Below are 18,031 nucleotides of genomic sequence, written 5' to 3'. Positions count from 1 at the left end.
TGAGTAGTTTTAGGCATTGTGTAAAAAAAACATATATGATTAGAATCTATAATGAGATTGTTCAAAAAAATTTATAGCATATGTGCTGATTGAGTCTTAGTTCAATTGATATAGGCATTGTTGCCAATGCAGGAAGACGTCGGTTCGAGTGCACTGAATCGCATTATCCTCCTATTTATGGGTTGGGGAGAGGGGCTATGCCTAGTTCTAGACTTTATGTCAAAAAAGCAGATATGATCAGAACCTATAATGAAGTTGTTAAAAAAATGAGCATATATCTAATGATAAAAAAATTGGATAAAGCAACACTTACTTCTTAAACTTGGCAAAATTTTCAATTTAGTCTTTAAACTTTTTTGTTGCTTTATATTTAGTCCATGTGATGTTGTGATACTTTGATATTGTGTCATGTTATCACCTAAAAAATTATATTAGGTGATGGCATGGCATACAATCTTATCTTGCATTAGTATCACATGGAATAAATTGGAAAAACTTGTCAAGTCCAAAAACTAATGTGGATCAGAAAAATTCATGGATCAAATTGGAAAATATTTTCAAGTTTAGGGATTAGATCTTGCATTATCCCTAAGAAATTTTAAAGTCATCAGCTTTAGGTCATCGGTTCGGTCCCACAACCCGTGTTTTTTACAAAACCGCGCGACCCCACTTCCATCCTAACGTGAGCGCCAAGGAGTCGAACTTCCTTCGATGACATTTCCCCGCACACTTCTCAACCCTCCATTGGCCAGATCAAGAACCCCTCAACGATCCAAGGGACAAAACGTTGACTTACAGTCAATGTCCGTACACACCCTCACGATCTCATCTACATACAACCGTCTCTGATCCCCGTTCCCGCTTGAAAACGAAGTGTACTGATATCGCCACAGAGCGGGAGGGAGAGTCGGACTTCGGCCCGAAGGCAAGCTAAAAATCTCTATATATTTTCCACTTTCTTTCTTCGTTTAAAATAATAATAATAACAGGCAAAATAGAAAAAAGAAAAGAAAAGAAGCAGTAGTACGAGCAGAAGAAGTAGATACAAAACAGAAAAGGAGAGAGGGATTTTCAAAAGCTTGAAACAATGGCGTCACCATCGTCTCCGTCGGCGCATTCTTCATCATTTCCGCCTTCCGAGTTCTCGTCTCTACCTGTAATGGCGCTCAGGGAGAGAATCGTTGAGAAAATTTTCGAGAATCGCGTCACTCTCATCGTCGGCGAGACCGGCTGTGGTATTACCTCCGTTTACTATGTTTTTACTCTGATTTCGAAGTTTTAGTTACTTAATGGGTCGCGTTTGGTTGCTGCTGGCCAAGTTGATGGAAAGAGTGAAGTTCTTTCATGTTTATACAGTGATTGAATAAATTTTTTATTGCCTTCTTACTTTCTTCATACTGGTTTTATCATGTTTGTGCTTTGATCGCTTTGAGTGTGGTAAAAAACGATTGATCTGAATGCCTTTTTCCTGCTTCGTTTAATGCTTTGTTTGGTCGATGGTGAGTTTAAGATAACTGTCCGTATTAGATTATTATTCTTCATGGCGATCATAAGTAGAAATAGGAAAGTGAAATTCAAGCTCTATTTGGATGTCAATGTTACAGTATTACTTAAAGTAGCGCATGATGATGATAATAAAATGAAAATTGTAAGGGAGCAAGTTACTTCAACTAAGTCAAAGCCCTATCTGTTTGGTTCGGTCTAATGGAGGTTTTAATAGTCTAGAATCTTGATTAATTACAATTCTGACTATTTTGTTTAGGCTATCTTTCACTTAGTTTTGCTACAGATACAGTTAGGAGTGTCCACAAAATGGAATTACAAGAAATTTGAATGTAACGTACTTGATTTTTATACTTATACCTCATTATATTGTTTAGTGGTTGATCTGTAATTTACTAATACTAGGGAAAGTAAAGATAGCTTGTTCTTTCCCTAATTGTACTAGTCTATCTCTACAAACTATAATTATAAATGCCTTATGTTTGACTAGGATTTAACTATATTCCTTTTAGTTGCAATTTGCTGATGGCCTTTTTGGTTTTTTCATTTTCTTCTACTATAAGGGAAGAGCTCTCAAGTTCCGCAATTCCTGTTGGAGGAAAACATGGCTCCTGTTTTATGCACACAGCCAAGGAGATTTGCTGTTGTGGCAGTGGCCAAAATGGTTGCAAAAGCTCGGAATTGTGAGCTGGGTGATGAGGTTGGATACCATATAGGTCATTCAAAACATCTATCATCTAGGTAATTTGTAATCTGTGAACTGATTATGTGTGCTAACAAACATATTGTGACCATTCATCTAGCAAGAGAACCTTTATTGGTTTTCTTTTTTCTCTGAAGCACACATAGGACTTATTTTTTAACCTTAATCTGCCAAGATGTCATAGAAATATGAGAAAGCATTTGCAATGTTGAAAGATATTATCTCCTTTGATGTTTCTTCAATGATTTTCATTCTCATCAATGGAAGTAATGGCTTTCAGAGTTAGCATCTGCCAACTTCACTTTATCGTTCTGATAGCATCTATCAACTTCACTTTATCGTTCTGACTAGTATTGATAAGAACGTCATGCATTCTCTTGTACCATCCTGTTTACTTTTTCCTTGCTGCATGAAAGCACTAAAGATTTTTGCTGTACAAGCAACCTGCTTCAATTTCTGCAGCTACTTCTCGGCAATTTCTTTTACTTCTAATAGGATCTATTTTAGATTTTATGTTAAATTTTTTTTTTTGCAGAACAAAGATTGTTTTCAAAACCGCTGGAGTTTTATTGGATGAAATGCGAGATAAGGGGTTCCAGGCACTTAAATACAAGGTTATCATTCTTGATGAAGTGCATGAAAGATCTATTGAGTCTGATCTTGTTCTTGTTTGTGTGAAGCAATTTCTGCTGAAGAACAAAGACCTGAGGTTAACAATTAACATATCCTTTCAGTTTCATGTGTTATTTCATGTTTTCAAATTCATTTAATTTGTTATTTTTTAAAGCCAGCATGGAGTTGGCGAATGCTTTTCTGTCATTCAACAGCTATCTTAATGATAAATCTGTAAATTCGCCAGGGTGGTATTGATGTCTGCAACTGCTGATATTGGGAGGTACAGGGATTACTTCAGGGACCTTGGTAGAGGTGAAAGAGTTGAGGTTCTGGGAATTCCCAGCTCTAACCGGAAAGAAAATTTCCAGCGACAAGTTTCATACCTTGAGCAGGTCAGCTGAACTTTTAAGATTTTTGGGGGACTATAAATCTGTTCGTTGAGAGACACATGGCTCATGATGTATCTTTGAGAATCCTACAAAGAAAATTTACTTTTCACGAAGAATTAGAGACAATATGATGTTAATCGCATGTTTAAGGAAAACAACTTTACTGTTAAATAGCTTTAATTTTATCATGAAAAGTTGAGTTTATTGTTATCTTTATTTGGTCTATGATAATACTTGGCCATTCAAGGGGCATTCAAGGGCATACAAGTGAGATTTGGAATTTTTAGATAGGTTACAGAGGCATTCAAGGGGTTTGAAGTGCATATGGACTTATGAATCATGATATTGGAGCCATAGGCCATTCTTTTCATAGATATCTTGATTGTGCTACCTTTTTTACCAGGTGACTGGTTTTCTTGGAATCAGTTCAGAATTAATAACTTCAAGATATTGTTCTGGTCCATGCCCTTCCATGGCAGATGCTGAAATCAAGCCTGAAGTGCACAAACTTATACATGAATTAGTGTTGTACATCCATGAAAATGAGCCTGATATTGAGAAGAGCATTTTGGTTTTTCTTCCCACGTATTACGCCCTCGAGCAGCAATGGTACCTTTTGAAGCCATTTAGTTCATCCTTTAAGGTTCACATTTTACATGGTAGTGTTGACACCGAACAAGCTCTTATGGCTATGAAAATCTGGAAATCTCATCGTAAGGTATACCTTTTAACCCTAATTATGAGTTTTGACTGCCTGAGTATTATTAAGGTTGAACGTGCAAGACATTATGCATATGCATCTTTTAGCATGCTAGATGTAAACTTGAATGACTTTCTGATTAAACTGAGCAGGTTGTCCAAATAATATGATCATTTGCAGTTATATAGCATTGTTAGTTTGATGTAAGTTATGCATGAAGTTTTTATAAATTTTTGCTTCCATCAATAGCAACCATCATGGTGATTTTCTTCTTCAAGTTTTATATCTTGTGTTGTGGTTATTAATGTTCCAAAGATATATATATATATATATATATATATATTTTACACAGGTAATATTGGCGACAAATATTGCAGAATCATCTGTGACAATACCCAAAGTGGCATTTGTTATTGATTCATGCCGGTCTTTACAAGTCTTTTGGGATTCTGCTCGAAGAAAGGATTCAACAGAGCTTGTTTGGGTTTCTAAGTCTCAGGTATTGAAAGAATCTTTTATGGTTAATGTTTTTTTGTTTATTTAGTTCCTCCTTTTCACCTAAATGTTATAGGCTGAGCAACGGAGAGGTAGAACTGGTCGTACATGTGATGGTCATGTATATCGGTTGGTTACACAATCATTTTTCAGCAATCTTGAGGATTTCGAGTGTCCAGCTATACTGAAGTTGTCATTGAGGCAGCAAGTGCTTCAGATATGTTGTGCTGAATCCAGAGCCATTAATGATCCCAAAGGTGTGGTTTATGTTTCAATTGTAAATGAAAGGTTCTTCTATTAATTATGATGTAGGTATAAAAGTCCTTTTGTGATTTTGAATGGTCAAGAGACACATAATATATATTTTAAGTCATAGAGAATGACTTGAGTCTCATAGTTTTGAGCCTGCATTGTGAATATTTGTAGTATCAATGTCAACTTCAGTCTACCTAGAAAGTTGAAATGGGATATGCAAAGTAACTTGCTTGCAAAAGGCCTATGCTTATGCATGTACTGATTCATATTGCTCATTTACATTTTAAAAGGTCAAATGGGGTCTAATTTCTGGTAAATTGGGGGTTAGCTTTGTTGCAGAAGGCTTTGGACCCTCCAGATGCAGAAGTTGTTGAAGATGCATTGAATTTGCTACTTCATGTGAAGGCACTTGAAAAACCATCTTCAAGGGGCCGGTATGAGCCTACATTTTATGGAAGGCTTCTTGCCAGTTTCGCACTGTCTTTTGATGCATCTGTACTTGTAGTCAAATTTGGAGAAGCTGGGATGTTGCGTGAAGGCATTCTTCTGGGCATATTGATGGATACTCAACCCCTGCCTATTCTTCATCCTTTTGGGGATGATCATTTGGTACTGCCCATTAAGTCATTAACTTGTGTGTATTGGGTACCCTTATTTGAAATTTCTCTTTCTGATAATGATTTTTCTACTTCAGTTTACAGAATACATAAACTGCTATTTTTCCGCTGATAGTGATAAAATTGTCCTAACTGGTCGAAAGGAGGTTGCATTCTTAGGAAATTTATGTGCATTTCAGTTCTGGCAACGTGTTTTTAAGGTACTCTATCTTCTAAATTGGCTGAGGTTTCATCCTTCGGAATTGGTTTTGAAATTATGATGCATATGTGTTGCCTTGCACTGAAGGATAAGCACCGTCTTGAACATTTGAAACAAGTGCTGAAGTTTGAAGAAATGGAACCTGCAACATTATTGCTGCCGAAGCTTGAAGAAGAATGGTGCTTTTTCCATCATCTTCTGCAGTCATCACTGCACCATGTCTCTGAAATGTGTATGAATTGATAAAATATTATTTTTTTTTCCAAAACAATCTTGTGTTATTGCGTAATATTATCTTTAGAAGTTTCTTCTATAACTTGAACATCTTTCTTTTCAGATGAAGATATATTAAATTCCATGCACCGCTTCCGGCCCAATTTTCTGCCTGCATCTAATGGCATTCCAACTTACTATTCTCCTTATGAGTTTGGACATACTTGCCTTCTTGAATGTCAGCAACAGGGAGAAATAGATGCACTTTCTTCAAGTGATGAACAGCTTGAGCAATCGAATGAGACAAGGAAATGTGTTGCTGTACCATTTGTTGCTTCTGGTCACTTTCAGACCAATGATGTGGCTAAAAATTTGGTGAATACTATTAAGGAGGTACTATTTTTTGTATATCATGTTTGCATCGGCTTTGTTCTTTGGGCACATTAATAATGTGTTGTTGTTTTCAACAGATAAGAGTTCAATGTGCAGGAGACACTTCTAGTAATTACCCGGCAATTATTAATGACTATGATTCGCATATGAATGGGGGGGCTCCTCTGTGTGTCTATTTTGTAAATGGATGTTGCAACAGGGGTAGTCTGTGCAGATTTTCTCATTCACTCCAAGCAAAAAAACCAGCCTGCAAGTTCTTTTTCTCTCTGCAGGTATCTTTTGCTCTAGTTCTTGAACATGATAATTTGGGTCCTATACATGTCCAAATATTTTGTTACTTTTTTACCACTCCGGCAAAGCTCAAACCTACTGGATCCCTTTTACCTTGTGGTGCTATGTGTGATTATGTACATCATATTGTAAGGTCATTATGGAACATCAAATATTACAAATTTTAACCCATTTACAACATGGTTGCATTTAAATGATTTTAGTCTGATCACTGAACACATTGGATGCGGTAAGGAAGAATTAATCCTTGTCCCATTTCTCAACTGTTTTGGTATTTTCTTATCTTGATAGATGCAGCATCATTAGCTCTTTGATAATTTCTCTAGCTTTGTTTGTTAATGCTGTGTAAATGGGCTTGCAGGGTTGTAGGAATGGAGATTTATGTTCCTTCTCTCATGATTCGTATCAGCCAATCTCATCATATGGCTCAAATGTATGTCAGCCAGAAGCTGATCATGCTGATGCCTCATCACTTCTACGACTATTTGGAACCTCTTCCGTTGGATACATCCTTTTGTTGGATGATGCTAATATGCATTTCACCTCAAATCTTGCTAACCACTGCAAGCCATCTAGGATCATCTCTACAACAAGTTTGACGGAAACATCCATATGTGACCCATTATTGACAGATGTAAGAATCCTATGGGGCCTCCATCATCCCTACCAGACCATCATTTCAAACAAAGGGGAGAACCCAATACCATGGAATGAAGTCAAAATCGTGCTGTGGTTTCCTTATCTCGATAGTCATAGTGATAATTTGGACGTGCAGAAAATTCTTGTGCAGAACTTTTTTGAGTATCTGGCCATCCGAATATTAGGTGATACCCTGTTTGAGGTTAAAATAATTCTTGCCATGAACAACATCAAATTTTCACAATTAGAGGTAAATCATCAAAGCCATACCAACCTTATGCTCTTAACATTGGCCTTAGTGATTATGAAGTTAAAAATACCTCAAGATTTTCTTTATAAAGGTAGCTTTGCACAGTTGTGTATTATCGACTTAGGTTTTTATTCTCTGAGATGTTTTAAGGCGTGGTATTGTTTCAGGTGGAAAAGTTGGCAAGAGAGAGCTTCTTCTTCCTTACAGAGTCATTTCCATTTGATGAAGCAAGCTTTGGGGAGCTACTCGATACAGTAACAGTTAACAAGCCAATGTTGATGCCAAGGTCTGTATCATATGTGTTTGACATGCAGCCTCCTAGTGATATCCAGTTTGGTGACTACGCTTCTGTTTTTCAGAAACATCTGCATGACCGGGAAACGTCTTGAAAATTCATTAGTTATGTCTGCATTAAGTTAACTAAGCCTTTTTTTAAAAAAAAAATTGCTTGTACATATTGCAAATTGTATATGCTTTTCAAATTGCCTTAATCCTAGAATTAGCATAATATATATATATATACATGTATTGGCAATTGGTTATTTTCAGATTATTTTTGCAACAGCTACAAGATGCAGCAATGCACCCGCAATTTGCCTTCAAAACATCAGAACTGGAGGTACCACTCAATAAAGGTAAATGCCTTAGCAGACATGATCATCACATTCATGTGAACTGCACCATTGATTTGATAGAATCATGTGAATCGAACTAAATAGGATATTGATCCTCTCCCCTCCTTTTAGGTAAAGCAATCAAGTTTTAAATACCCCAAAAGCTTCAATGGCTGCTAAAAAGTAACTGCAATTAACTGAAAACCGCCCTTATTTGGCACGCCATTAACTTTCTTTCACACACACTGCTCAAGTCTTTACCATTATACAACTCAATGATAAGTACTATCTGAAACCTATATATGGGATTAATTTCATGCCGATTTGAACTCTAGAGACCTATTGAATGTGACCTTTTTACAATACCAGAATTTGGTTGAAACCCTAAAAATTAATTGTGATAAAAGGAGTGATGGTTTACAAATGTTATGTTAATTACTTTTGCTGTATGCGCAACGATTTGATCCTCTACAGGCATGAACATATTTTCATCATCATCATAAAAAAGAAAAAAAAAGAAAAGAAGAAGATAACCTAACAGATCTAATCTGAATCTAAATTCATGAGCAACTCACCTGTCCTTTCACATGTTCTTCACCCTTTATCTTTGACAACCCTATTCTAATCCCTTCTTAAATTTATTGCATTCACCATTCTCTTGCCTTTCCCTTTTCCCTTTTCAAAAGGAGTACCATCAGTCAGTATAAAAAATGCCCTTTATAAACCTATTCTCTGTATATCAAAGTTCATAAAACAAAGGGCTCTCCCAGCCTTTACATGAAATCTATTCAGCTTCTTTTTCAACCTTGTGTTCTGTTTCTTTTCTTTTCCCGTAAGTAATCCCTAGGTTACTTTAATGCTAATGGCAAACACCAATGTTTACCTTACACTTTTGCTTCTCTTAAGCGTCCTAAAATGGGTTCAATCAACACCACACTCATCAACCAACTACGTTCAAGATGCATGCAGTGTAACCCGATACCGTGCCCTTTGCATCAACACACTAGCACCCTTTTCCAGCACTGCGAAAACAAGTCCAAGCAAATGGGCACGGGCTGGGGTTTCAATCACCATTGGAGAAACCAAGAAAGTCACTCAATACTTAATGAAAGTGAAGAATTACAGAACGATGAAAGGGAGTTACAAAATCCCACTCTCGGATTGCATCGAGTGTTTACAAGATGCTATCGACCAACTACACGGCTCACTTGGGGTTCTCAGGAAGCTTAATGCCAGAAATTTTTACGCACAAATGGGGGACATAACCACATGGTTGAGTGCAGTTCTTACTGATCACGAAACTTGCTTAGATGGTTTCGAGAATCCGAGAGGAAAACAAGCCAAAATGGTGCGGAATCGGGTTTTGAGGTCCTCGTATTTTACTAGTAATGCATTGGCTTTGGTCAATAAACTTGCTACCTCTGGGTTGGACAATACGGTAGCATGATATGTATTCAGTATAGTAATAAGAGCCACCAGGCATCAACTAGTCTTTTGTTTCCATGCAGCCATGTATGAATTGAATATTAATAGCTTGTTCATGTGATTCGTAAAGCTCTTGCTTTTAAAGCTTTGTTTTGTTTTAGGGTCACTCTTTGTTTCAGCTAAAATGGCTAAAACGGGGTTTAATTGAAATCTACCATTCCAAAGCACAAGCAATCTTGTAGGAAATGTAAGTTAGAATTCGAGGGAAATTAGTCACCTTAAGCTTTGTCTGTTTTCTTCTTATACAGCTGGCTAACTAAAGTACAAATTATTCTTTTATTTAGTGCTTGAAACAATTTGGTTAAATTGTTGTTTTGGTCCTTTTATTATGCATGAATTTGGACTTAGTTCTTGCACTTAAATTTGACATAATTTTTTTTTATGTCAGTCCAAACAGTTACAATTAAGATATTTGAAGTGGGTTTTTTAAAAACAAAACAGAAATTCCAACTCATCATGTTGGTATGGATTTTTTAATAATGGAAGTGTTCTTAAGCAAAAAACCACATCAGAATTTTAACAAGAATAATTAGCAATGTTGTCTATTTGGACTAGTTATATAAAGTAAAACATGACTACTTAAAATCACAAATTTGAGTATAATAGAGATGGCCAAAATCATATATTAACCAAACAATTCACTTAAAAAGCTGAGATTTCTCATTTCATAGTAAAATAATAGAAAAAAAATTTGCCAAGAAAGGATATTCAGAAAGATGGCCTATTTTATCAAGATAGGTAGGTAGCAGTAAAACTACGAGAGAAGTCCTTGTACTTAGGGGTGGATTGTATTTGGTCTCTCTACTGAAAAAAAATAAGCAAATCAACTCTTATACATTTCAACACATGCAAATTAGCTCTTTCGTTAAATTTTATCTGCTAAATGGTGTGAAACGATAAATCAATGCTGAAAATCATTTTTTATGGGTAAACTATTATGATCACCCAATTATTAAATTTTTTTGATTTAATCACTAAACTTTTTAATCAATGTGGGCTTTTTTATTAGTCTAGTAAAAAATTAGCGCTCTAATGTTTACACATTTTATCAATTTGGTCATAAAATATAAAAATTCAATAAAATTAGCCTTCAATATTTACAAAATTTGTCATTGTAGTTCTAATTCTAAAAATGTAATAAATTTGGTTCTCAATATTTACAAAATCTATCAATTTAGTTCTAACTCTAAAAATTAAAAATATTTTTTAAAAATATCATTTTAGCCCTTTATAACCTATTAGCTAATCCATGTGAGATTTTGAAATAAGAAAAATAGCACCCTCTTTCAAGTTAATTGTAGCAAATTTTTTACTATAATTTAGGCTTCACATTGGACCAACCAATTTATTTGGAACCTGTCAAGAATAATTGGTTGCCTTACTACCCCAATAGATAACATTTTAATGCATTTATTTTCTTTTGGATTTTAATGTTTTTGTGTTTTATCTCAATTTTTAGGGTTCTTTTGCAAGTAACTTGAAAGAGAGTATTCTTTTTCTTTTTAAATATTTCACATGGGTTATAAAGGGTGGAAAATAATTTTTAAAATTTATTTATTTATTTATTAGAGTTAGGACTAAATTGACAGATTTTCTAAATATTGAGGCCAGATTTATTAATTTTTTAGAATTAGAACTAAAATGATGAATTTTGTATACGTTGAGAGCTAAATTTGTTGAATTATTTATATATAGGATAAAATGATAGAATTTGTAAACATTAGAGGGCTAATTTTGTTATTGGACCAATAAAAAAGCCCACATCAAATATTTAATTTAAAAAAGTTTAATGACTAAATCGAAAAAAATAATAGTTGGGTGACTATTTTTATAGTTTACCCATAAAAATATTTTTTATAGTTCCACATCATCATTTAACAAATAAAATTTAGCGAATGAGCTAATTTGTACGTATTAATTTACCTATTTCTCAATAAATGGGTCGAAATACAATCCATCCCTAAATACAAGGGCTTTTGTGATACTTTTAAGGGTAGATAGCTCATTGTGATATTATGGTTTTCATGTAATAATTAAATGCTATTGTTTCAAGAAGCCCAAGCCTGTCAATGTGGGACTTACTAGTCCATATAAACTAATCCAACCAACACTCCCTTTCAAGGGATTTTAGCCCATTGCGACCGCCACCGCGACCGCCACCATTGGCCTGTGTTTGTTTTTGGCACAGCACCAAACAACTCGGATCACAACTCACAAACTCAACCCACTCAACACAGACGAACATTGGTTATGTGTGTCTTGTTATATTTATGGTATTATTTAATTTTCGCTTAAATTCCGTTCTTAATTTTTGTATTAGATGAAGGTTGAGAATTCAGTTTTCATATTTTAATTTTGATTATTTTTAATGCTTGTATTTTTTAAATATTAAAATTTTAGTTGTAGTGTTAAATTTATTAATTAAGTTTCATTATTTTTAAAATTTAATACGACAAATATTTTTATTAATTTTTGTATTATATGAAGGTGTTTAAAATTTATTTTTATATAAAAATAATAAAAAATATTTTAATACGGGTAGGTCGGGATCAGGTTTTAGTAATTTTATCCAGGTCGAGTTTGAGCAACATTTTAGGTCTATTTTTTTGGGTTGCATTGGGCCCAATCATAGAAAACGAGCCTACATTTTTACTTGGCCCGACCCGGCCCATAGACAACTCTAGTGCAATACTAATAGTAAAATTTAACCAAATAAAGTTAACTATTACTGTTTGAATCAGAACTAAAATTCCAAAATTAAACATATGCATAAGTTAAAATTCATCAATTCAAAATGTATAAAAATTAAAATTGAACAAATTAAAAGTAGATAATTTAATAACATAATTTTATCTTTTTAATTTTTGGTTTATTGGAGGAAAAGTATACACTTTTTGTTTTTAAGAGTATCACCCATTTTTCAAGAAAAATTACTGGTAGTCGGTGGAGTTTCAGCAACGATAGGTACCGCCGTCATTTGCCCATCATAACTTATGAAGACAATAAAAATACCCACAAAATAGATCTACAAATTGAAAAACGAAAGACACAGAGAATGAACGAAAAAAAAAAGCGATAATCCGCTCGAAAACTAACACCACCACTAAAAACAAAAAGTAAATTGCTTACAGAAAAAAGAGAGAAAATTTTAAGATTTCTATAAAATCTTATCAAGCCAACACAGGTTGACTTGAACCTTTTGTTTTCAAGATAAAAATATTTCCTTTAGAATTTTAATCACTAGATGTCTCTCTTAATCTAAGCTTATTATAATAAAAAGTTCATAAATCTAATTAATTAAATTATTAAACACAATAAAGTCCTCAAAGGGTAAAATGAATATACTCAATTAATAAGATTAAGTACAATATTTTCCACAATTTAAATTTTCATTAAAATGTTAGGCCAAAACTAAATTATTCATTTATTTCCATTAACAAACCAACCCATCTTTCTCACTCACCTTCCCCTTTTAGCTACATGCCTACTTATACCAATTTTAAAACTAAAACCCTTTTAAGTTGCAATTAATTAATCTGAATTCAGAATGATTTAAACATGAAATAGCTCAAACAAATAATTCAAATGACCTGAACACGTAATAACCAAACCCAAAACAATCAAAATCTAAACGATTCAAACCCCAAACCTTAAACTGATCAAAACCCAAAATGAAAGTGATTAGATTAAAAGAATTATAACCCAAATTTGGTGGATCAAAGTTAATTGCCGTTATTTATGTTCAAGATAACAGTAAAATTTAACCAAATAAATTTATCTAGAATTGAAATTTCAAAATTAAACATATACGTAAGTTAAAATTCATCAATTCAAAATGTATAAGAATTAAAATTGAGCAAATTAAAAGTAGATAATCTAATAACATATGTCGAAACCATTTTTTATCTTTTGAAAAAAAAAAATTAGTTGTCGATGAAAATTTGGAGTCGCCACCAATCTTTTATTAAGGTGTGATTGAGTCACCTAAAAACGACTTTGGTCTACGAATTTTAAAAAAACGGGTCCGGGAGTCGGTTATGTATGAGGAAGGATTAGCACCCTCATAACACCCAAAAATTGGTACCTAGTTAATTAATTAATGTCTTAATGTCAAAAATTTAAAAAAATATAATCCTTAGCAAAAACTTAAAAAACGTTACGTAGTAAGACCCTTATCATTTCAGAGAAAGAATGTAACAGCTCGATTTCGACTCTAATTGGACATAGTGGTTTCGGGACCACAAGTCCGAGTCAAAAAAATATTTTAATATTATTTTTGTGTGTTTATTATGTGTGAATTTAATTGTGTGAAATTTTCGTGTTTTAATTTCGTCATTTGAGTGTTCGATTAAATAAAAGGATTAAATCGCGTAAAATAAAAATTTAATGGTTAAATATGAAAGTGTCTATTTGTTGTTGTCTTTTTAAGTGAGAGGTCTAAAGGTGTAATTAGACCAAAATATAGTTAGTGGGTGACATATGACAACATTGTCCTTTATATATATGTTTTATATATTTATTATATAAGGTTAATTTAGTAATTTATTAAATTATGTCATATAATTAAAATAAGTAAAGAAAGCATAAGAAAAAACAACAAAACATTCTTACCTTGGCCGAATGTTAAGCTTGGGAGAATTCATCAATGGCTTTTAGGGTTTCGGCAATTCCCATTGAAAATTAAGGTGTGTTTTGGTTTCGGTTTTTGATAATTTTTATGTTTTTGAGATCGTTGCTTTGTATACTACAAGACCCATGCTTGAATTTTTGAAATTGTTGATTATTTTGTGTTTTTCCATTGATGATAACTTGTGATATGTGATGTTAGTTGATGAAATATGAAATATAGGTGTTAGATTAAAATATTTTGTCTTTGAATTTTTAGTGAAATTGAGTAAATAGGGCTAAATTGTGAAATTAAATTTTTGGGGGACTAAAATGTGAAATAAATGAAATGTGTGGATTTGTATGAGAACCATGAATATTCGGCCCTTGTGTGGTATGGGCAAATTTTGTGTAATTTGTGTTTTATGCAATAGGGAGTAAATTGCAAAAAGTGTAAATATTAGGGGCAAAATAGTAATTTGCCAAATTGTGTGTTTTTGGACTAAATTGAATGTGTTAACAAATAAATTATCTCATTTTGAATATATTTAGATTGAGAACTAAAGAAATCGGAGTTAGATCGGGGAAAAGTCAAAATAGTCGAATAATCGTCTAACTTCGATTTTCCATCGTCCGAGGTAAGTCTATTAGCTTATAAATAGAACTAAATTAGTATATAAATGTGTGTACGAATCTATATTGAATTATTATTGATTTATAATCAAGTATACTTTGGTTGAATAGATTTGAAATATGGATAGAAATTGTGTATAAGCTATGTTCTACTAAATGGATATATGCCTATATAAGTTTTGGAATTTAATATAGTTCTGAATGGTATATAGATAAATATATATATATATACATTGTTTGAATATTTAAATACATATCTATATGTTTATGTTTTTATTTGAAAATATTTGATGATATGAGAAATGTAAATGTAAACATAAGATTCAACATATACATGCACATTCATGTATAACTTTTGGGATGGATTAAAAGTGTGTATATTGCATATGCATAGGTAAATTTCGAATAAGTGTTTAAATGTGAGTTGAAACATATATGTATACATTCGAATAGGTCTTAAACATATCTCAAGATATGGATGTTAAGTTTACATATATATATATATGGGTAGTATTGAATACGTATAAATATATATATGTATAGTTAGTTTCTAATAGGTGAATATATATATGTAAAATTCTTGTATCGAAATTAGTTAAGTAGCAAGGTATATGAATATATGTGTGCGCATACAATTTATAGAAATTTGAATTGAATTGAAGATAGGATTTTATAAATTCTCTTAGGTTTGAATATGATCTGTTACAATTATGTGTTTTATTTAATGAATTACTTGAGGAGTATTTTGTATATGTGAAATTGAAATTTTCAGGTTTAAAACCTAGTAGGCTTAAGGCCGGTGAAATAATTCAGACTTTAAGTCTAGCAGGCTAAGTGCCGGTGATCTGAATCAGGTTATAAACCTAGCAGGCTAAGTGCCGGTGATCTGAATCAGGTTATAAACCAAGCAGGCTAAGTGCCGGTGATTGGAATCAGGCTATAAGCCTAGCAGGCTAAGTGCCGGTGAATATGTTAAATTAAGTGATTATATGCATTTGATATATATATATATATATATATATATATATAAATGATTATGGGATATATATAATGAATAATTACATGAGCATTTGTCTATATGTGTTTGAAGGATCATATATATGCATTCGATGAAATGCAAATGATAAGTATATTAGAAATCAGTATATGCAATTAATGATTATGTCTGTAATTTGATTATAAGCATATAATGTTTATACGTATGTTCGTTTATATGTATTTTAGATATGTTGTAAACTTATTAAGCTATAAAAGCTTACTTCGATTGTTTTTATCCATTTGTTTTATAGATAAAAAACCAAGCTGCAGACTCGAGGATCGTTAGCGAAGATCATCACTCTATCTACTATCTCGGTATTAAAACGTTTAAATTTTAACTTATGGCATGTATAGGCTAGATAATATTTTGGGAGTCGTACTTTAATATGCTGTATATATATATATATAATTAATAGCCATACGAAATTAGCTTATTTTTCTTATGGTTTAACTGAACTGAAATGTTATGTTTTGTTATAAAAAAAATTAAAATTATTAAAGTAGAATTTATAATTATACTTACTTCATATTTGACTAAATTTGACTAATTTAACATAGATGTAAAATTTTTGAATTCTACTGAATGTCTGTGTTAAGTTGCGTTTTGTCCGATAACGCCTCGTAACCCTAATTTATTTATGTATACGGGTTAGGGGTGTTACAAAGAAAATGTCACACCCAATGCGTTAGGGCACGACATTCTAATTTCCTCAAAAATGAATTAGGCCAGAATACTCGTGTTAATAAAAATTTAAAAGAATATCCTTTTATTCAAGATTTAAGAAATCACGGCCCAATACGTTAGGGCACAATTCCTCCAAAATTCCAAACTCGGAATATTTCCTTTATTATTTTTTAGAAAAATCTTCATTTCGAGAAATCAATGCGTCACATCCAATACGTTAGGACACAACGTGTTGAATTCCCAATAATAAGTTCTTATTTTTTTGATTAAAGAGAAATGCTCGATTGTTAGATTTAACGAAGAAAATCGGAACCCAATACGTTAGGGCTCAATTTCCTTGAAAAATCCTAAATACAAGCATTATCTCAATTTTGAAAAGTTTGAAATCGAGTAAAAAAATGATGTGATGCTACATTAAATATACAATGCAATAATAAATATTACAATGGCATAGAAATAATGTAAACATATAAATAAATGAAACTAACATACACAAAAGAAATAACCATTGACGTGCAAGAATATCAAATAAATGAACAAAATATAAATGAAAAAACATAAGTCAATAAACAAATGAAAGAAACAATAAAGAATAAAGAATAAAAGGTACATAATATATATATTGAACCCTTTTTTAAAAAAAATAAGTGGATTTACACATAAAATCTAGACTTATAAAATTTACATATAGCAAAATCTATAATGCATTTATGAAAATAAAGAAAAACATAATTATACTTATATATAATAATAATAATAATAATAATAATAAGTAAATATTTAAACATTTTAAAAACATAAATATATACGTATAAATATAAAAATATTCATATATAGAAAAATATTCATTAAAAAAACAAAATATATATATACATATATAGATAAAAATAATTACATATATATATAACAAAAAAATTTTACATTATCAATTAATTAAAAAAATGAAGAAAATAAAAAAAACTAAATTGAACTATAGACAAGAATCTGGGGCAAATCCGCAAATAATTGAAGTCTGGAGGACCAAATCGAACGCGCCAAGAATACAGAGGGGCTGGAAAGGAAATTATCCCTTCTCCTCTAAAACGGCGCCGTTGCAAATTGGACCAAATTGAAATTGAAATAAATAAAAGGGTAAATCTAAAAAAAAAAACTTAATTGGAAATATGTTAAAAGGCAGAGGGGCTAAAAGCGCCATTTGCCCATCCGCTAAAAAAACGAGGATCCTAGGCCGGGTTGGGTCGGAGTCGGGTCGGCCTCCCCAAAACGACGTCGTTTTGGCATCTAGGGAGGCCTGGTGAAACAACGTCGTTTCACTAGGCTATTTAAGCCAAAAATTTGTTCAAAAAAATCATTTTCCATCCCATTTTTAAAAAACTTTCAAAAACTTCAAAAAAAGCTCTCCTCCCTTTCCAGTCGTCCGGTCATCGGCTGGTCACCGGCCATCGCGCCGGCCGTCGATCTCCGGCGTCAGCGTCGCCACCTGCGGTGGCCGAAAAAGGGGAAAATTCCCCGTTCAGTTCATTCGGCCTTTCTAAACCCAAATCTGAGTTTGGAGCTTTCAAAATATCGACGAAAACCGTAAGGATATCAAGGAAACGCTACGGTTTCTGGCCACCGATCCTCGGCGTGGCTCCCTCAAACGCTTCAGCGCCGTTTCGGAGTTCAAAGAAAGGTGGTTTCTTTCTTTTTATATTGTTTTATTTATATAC

At 32.7% G+C, this 18,031-nt stretch overlaps 2 protein-coding genes and 1 long non-coding RNA gene across 4 annotated transcripts; all 3 read left to right on the top strand.

The window, feature by feature from the left end:
- The first annotated feature begins 901 nt into the window (after window positions 1–901).
- Window positions 902–7,810, top strand: LOC105764116 (DExH-box ATP-dependent RNA helicase DExH8). Of its 2 annotated transcripts, none has more exons than XM_012582586.2 (14): window positions 902–1,235; window positions 2,067–2,244; window positions 2,742–2,915; window positions 3,066–3,213; window positions 3,614–3,928; window positions 4,263–4,409; window positions 4,482–4,662; window positions 4,989–5,269; window positions 5,355–5,477; window positions 5,564–5,708; window positions 5,814–6,082; window positions 6,160–6,354; window positions 6,735–7,262; window positions 7,430–7,810. In XM_012582586.2, exons 1-14 carry the CDS (start codon window positions 1,088–1,090, stop codon window positions 7,649–7,651), a joined length of 3,054 nt encoding a protein of 1,017 aa, XP_012438040.1. In that variant the 5' UTR covers window positions 902–1,087; the 3' UTR covers window positions 7,652–7,810. The 2 variants fall into 2 exon arrangements, with proteins under 2 accessions (XP_012438040.1, XP_012438041.1); XM_012582587.2 differs by having other exon boundaries at window positions 1,087–1,235; window positions 2,072–2,244.
- A 104-nt stretch (window positions 7,811–7,914) lies between these two features.
- Window positions 7,915–9,430, top strand: LOC105764117 (pectinesterase inhibitor 6). Its single transcript, XM_012582588.2, has one exon. The coding sequence runs from the start codon at window positions 8,733–8,735 to the stop codon at window positions 9,321–9,323; it is 591 nt and encodes a 196-aa protein (XP_012438042.1). The 5' UTR covers window positions 7,915–8,732; the 3' UTR covers window positions 9,324–9,430.
- Window positions 9,431–13,966: 4,536 nt separating this feature from the next.
- Window positions 13,967–16,137, top strand: LOC105765968 (uncharacterized). Its single transcript, XR_008192163.1, has 3 exons — window positions 13,967–14,046; window positions 14,519–14,604; window positions 15,889–16,137. It is a non-coding gene; the product is annotated as an uncharacterized LOC105765968 (long non-coding RNA).
- The last annotated feature ends 1,894 nt before the right edge of the window (window positions 16,138–18,031 follow it).

Source organism: Gossypium raimondii, chromosome 12 (genome assembly GCF_025698545.1).
Source record: "Gossypium raimondii isolate GPD5lz chromosome 12, ASM2569854v1, whole genome shotgun sequence".
NCBI lineage: Eukaryota > Viridiplantae > Streptophyta > Magnoliopsida > Malvales > Malvaceae > Gossypium > Gossypium raimondii.
Note: the sequence above shows the minus strand (reverse complement) of the source record. Positions and strands in the feature narration are given on the sequence as shown.

What these genes read in the sequence shown, in the direction of transcription:
- LOC105764117 (XM_012582588.2), top strand. Translation starts at nt 8,733, where the DNA reads ATGCTAATGGCAAACACCAATGTTTACCTTACACTTTTGCTTCTCTTA.
- LOC105764116 (XM_012582586.2), top strand. Translation starts at nt 1,088, where the DNA reads ATGGCGTCACCATCGTCTCCGTCGGCGCATTCTTCATCATTTCCGCCT. An exon ending in TCTGGCAACGTGTTTTTAAG is followed by an intron (nt 5,478 to 5,563) that starts GTACTCTATCTT and finishes CTTGCACTGAAG; the next exon opens with GATAAGCACCGTCTTGAACA. An exon ending in AGTTCTTTTTCTCTCTGCAG is followed by an intron (nt 6,355 to 6,734) that starts GTATCTTTTGCT and finishes ATGGGCTTGCAG; the next exon opens with GGTTGTAGGAATGGAGATTT.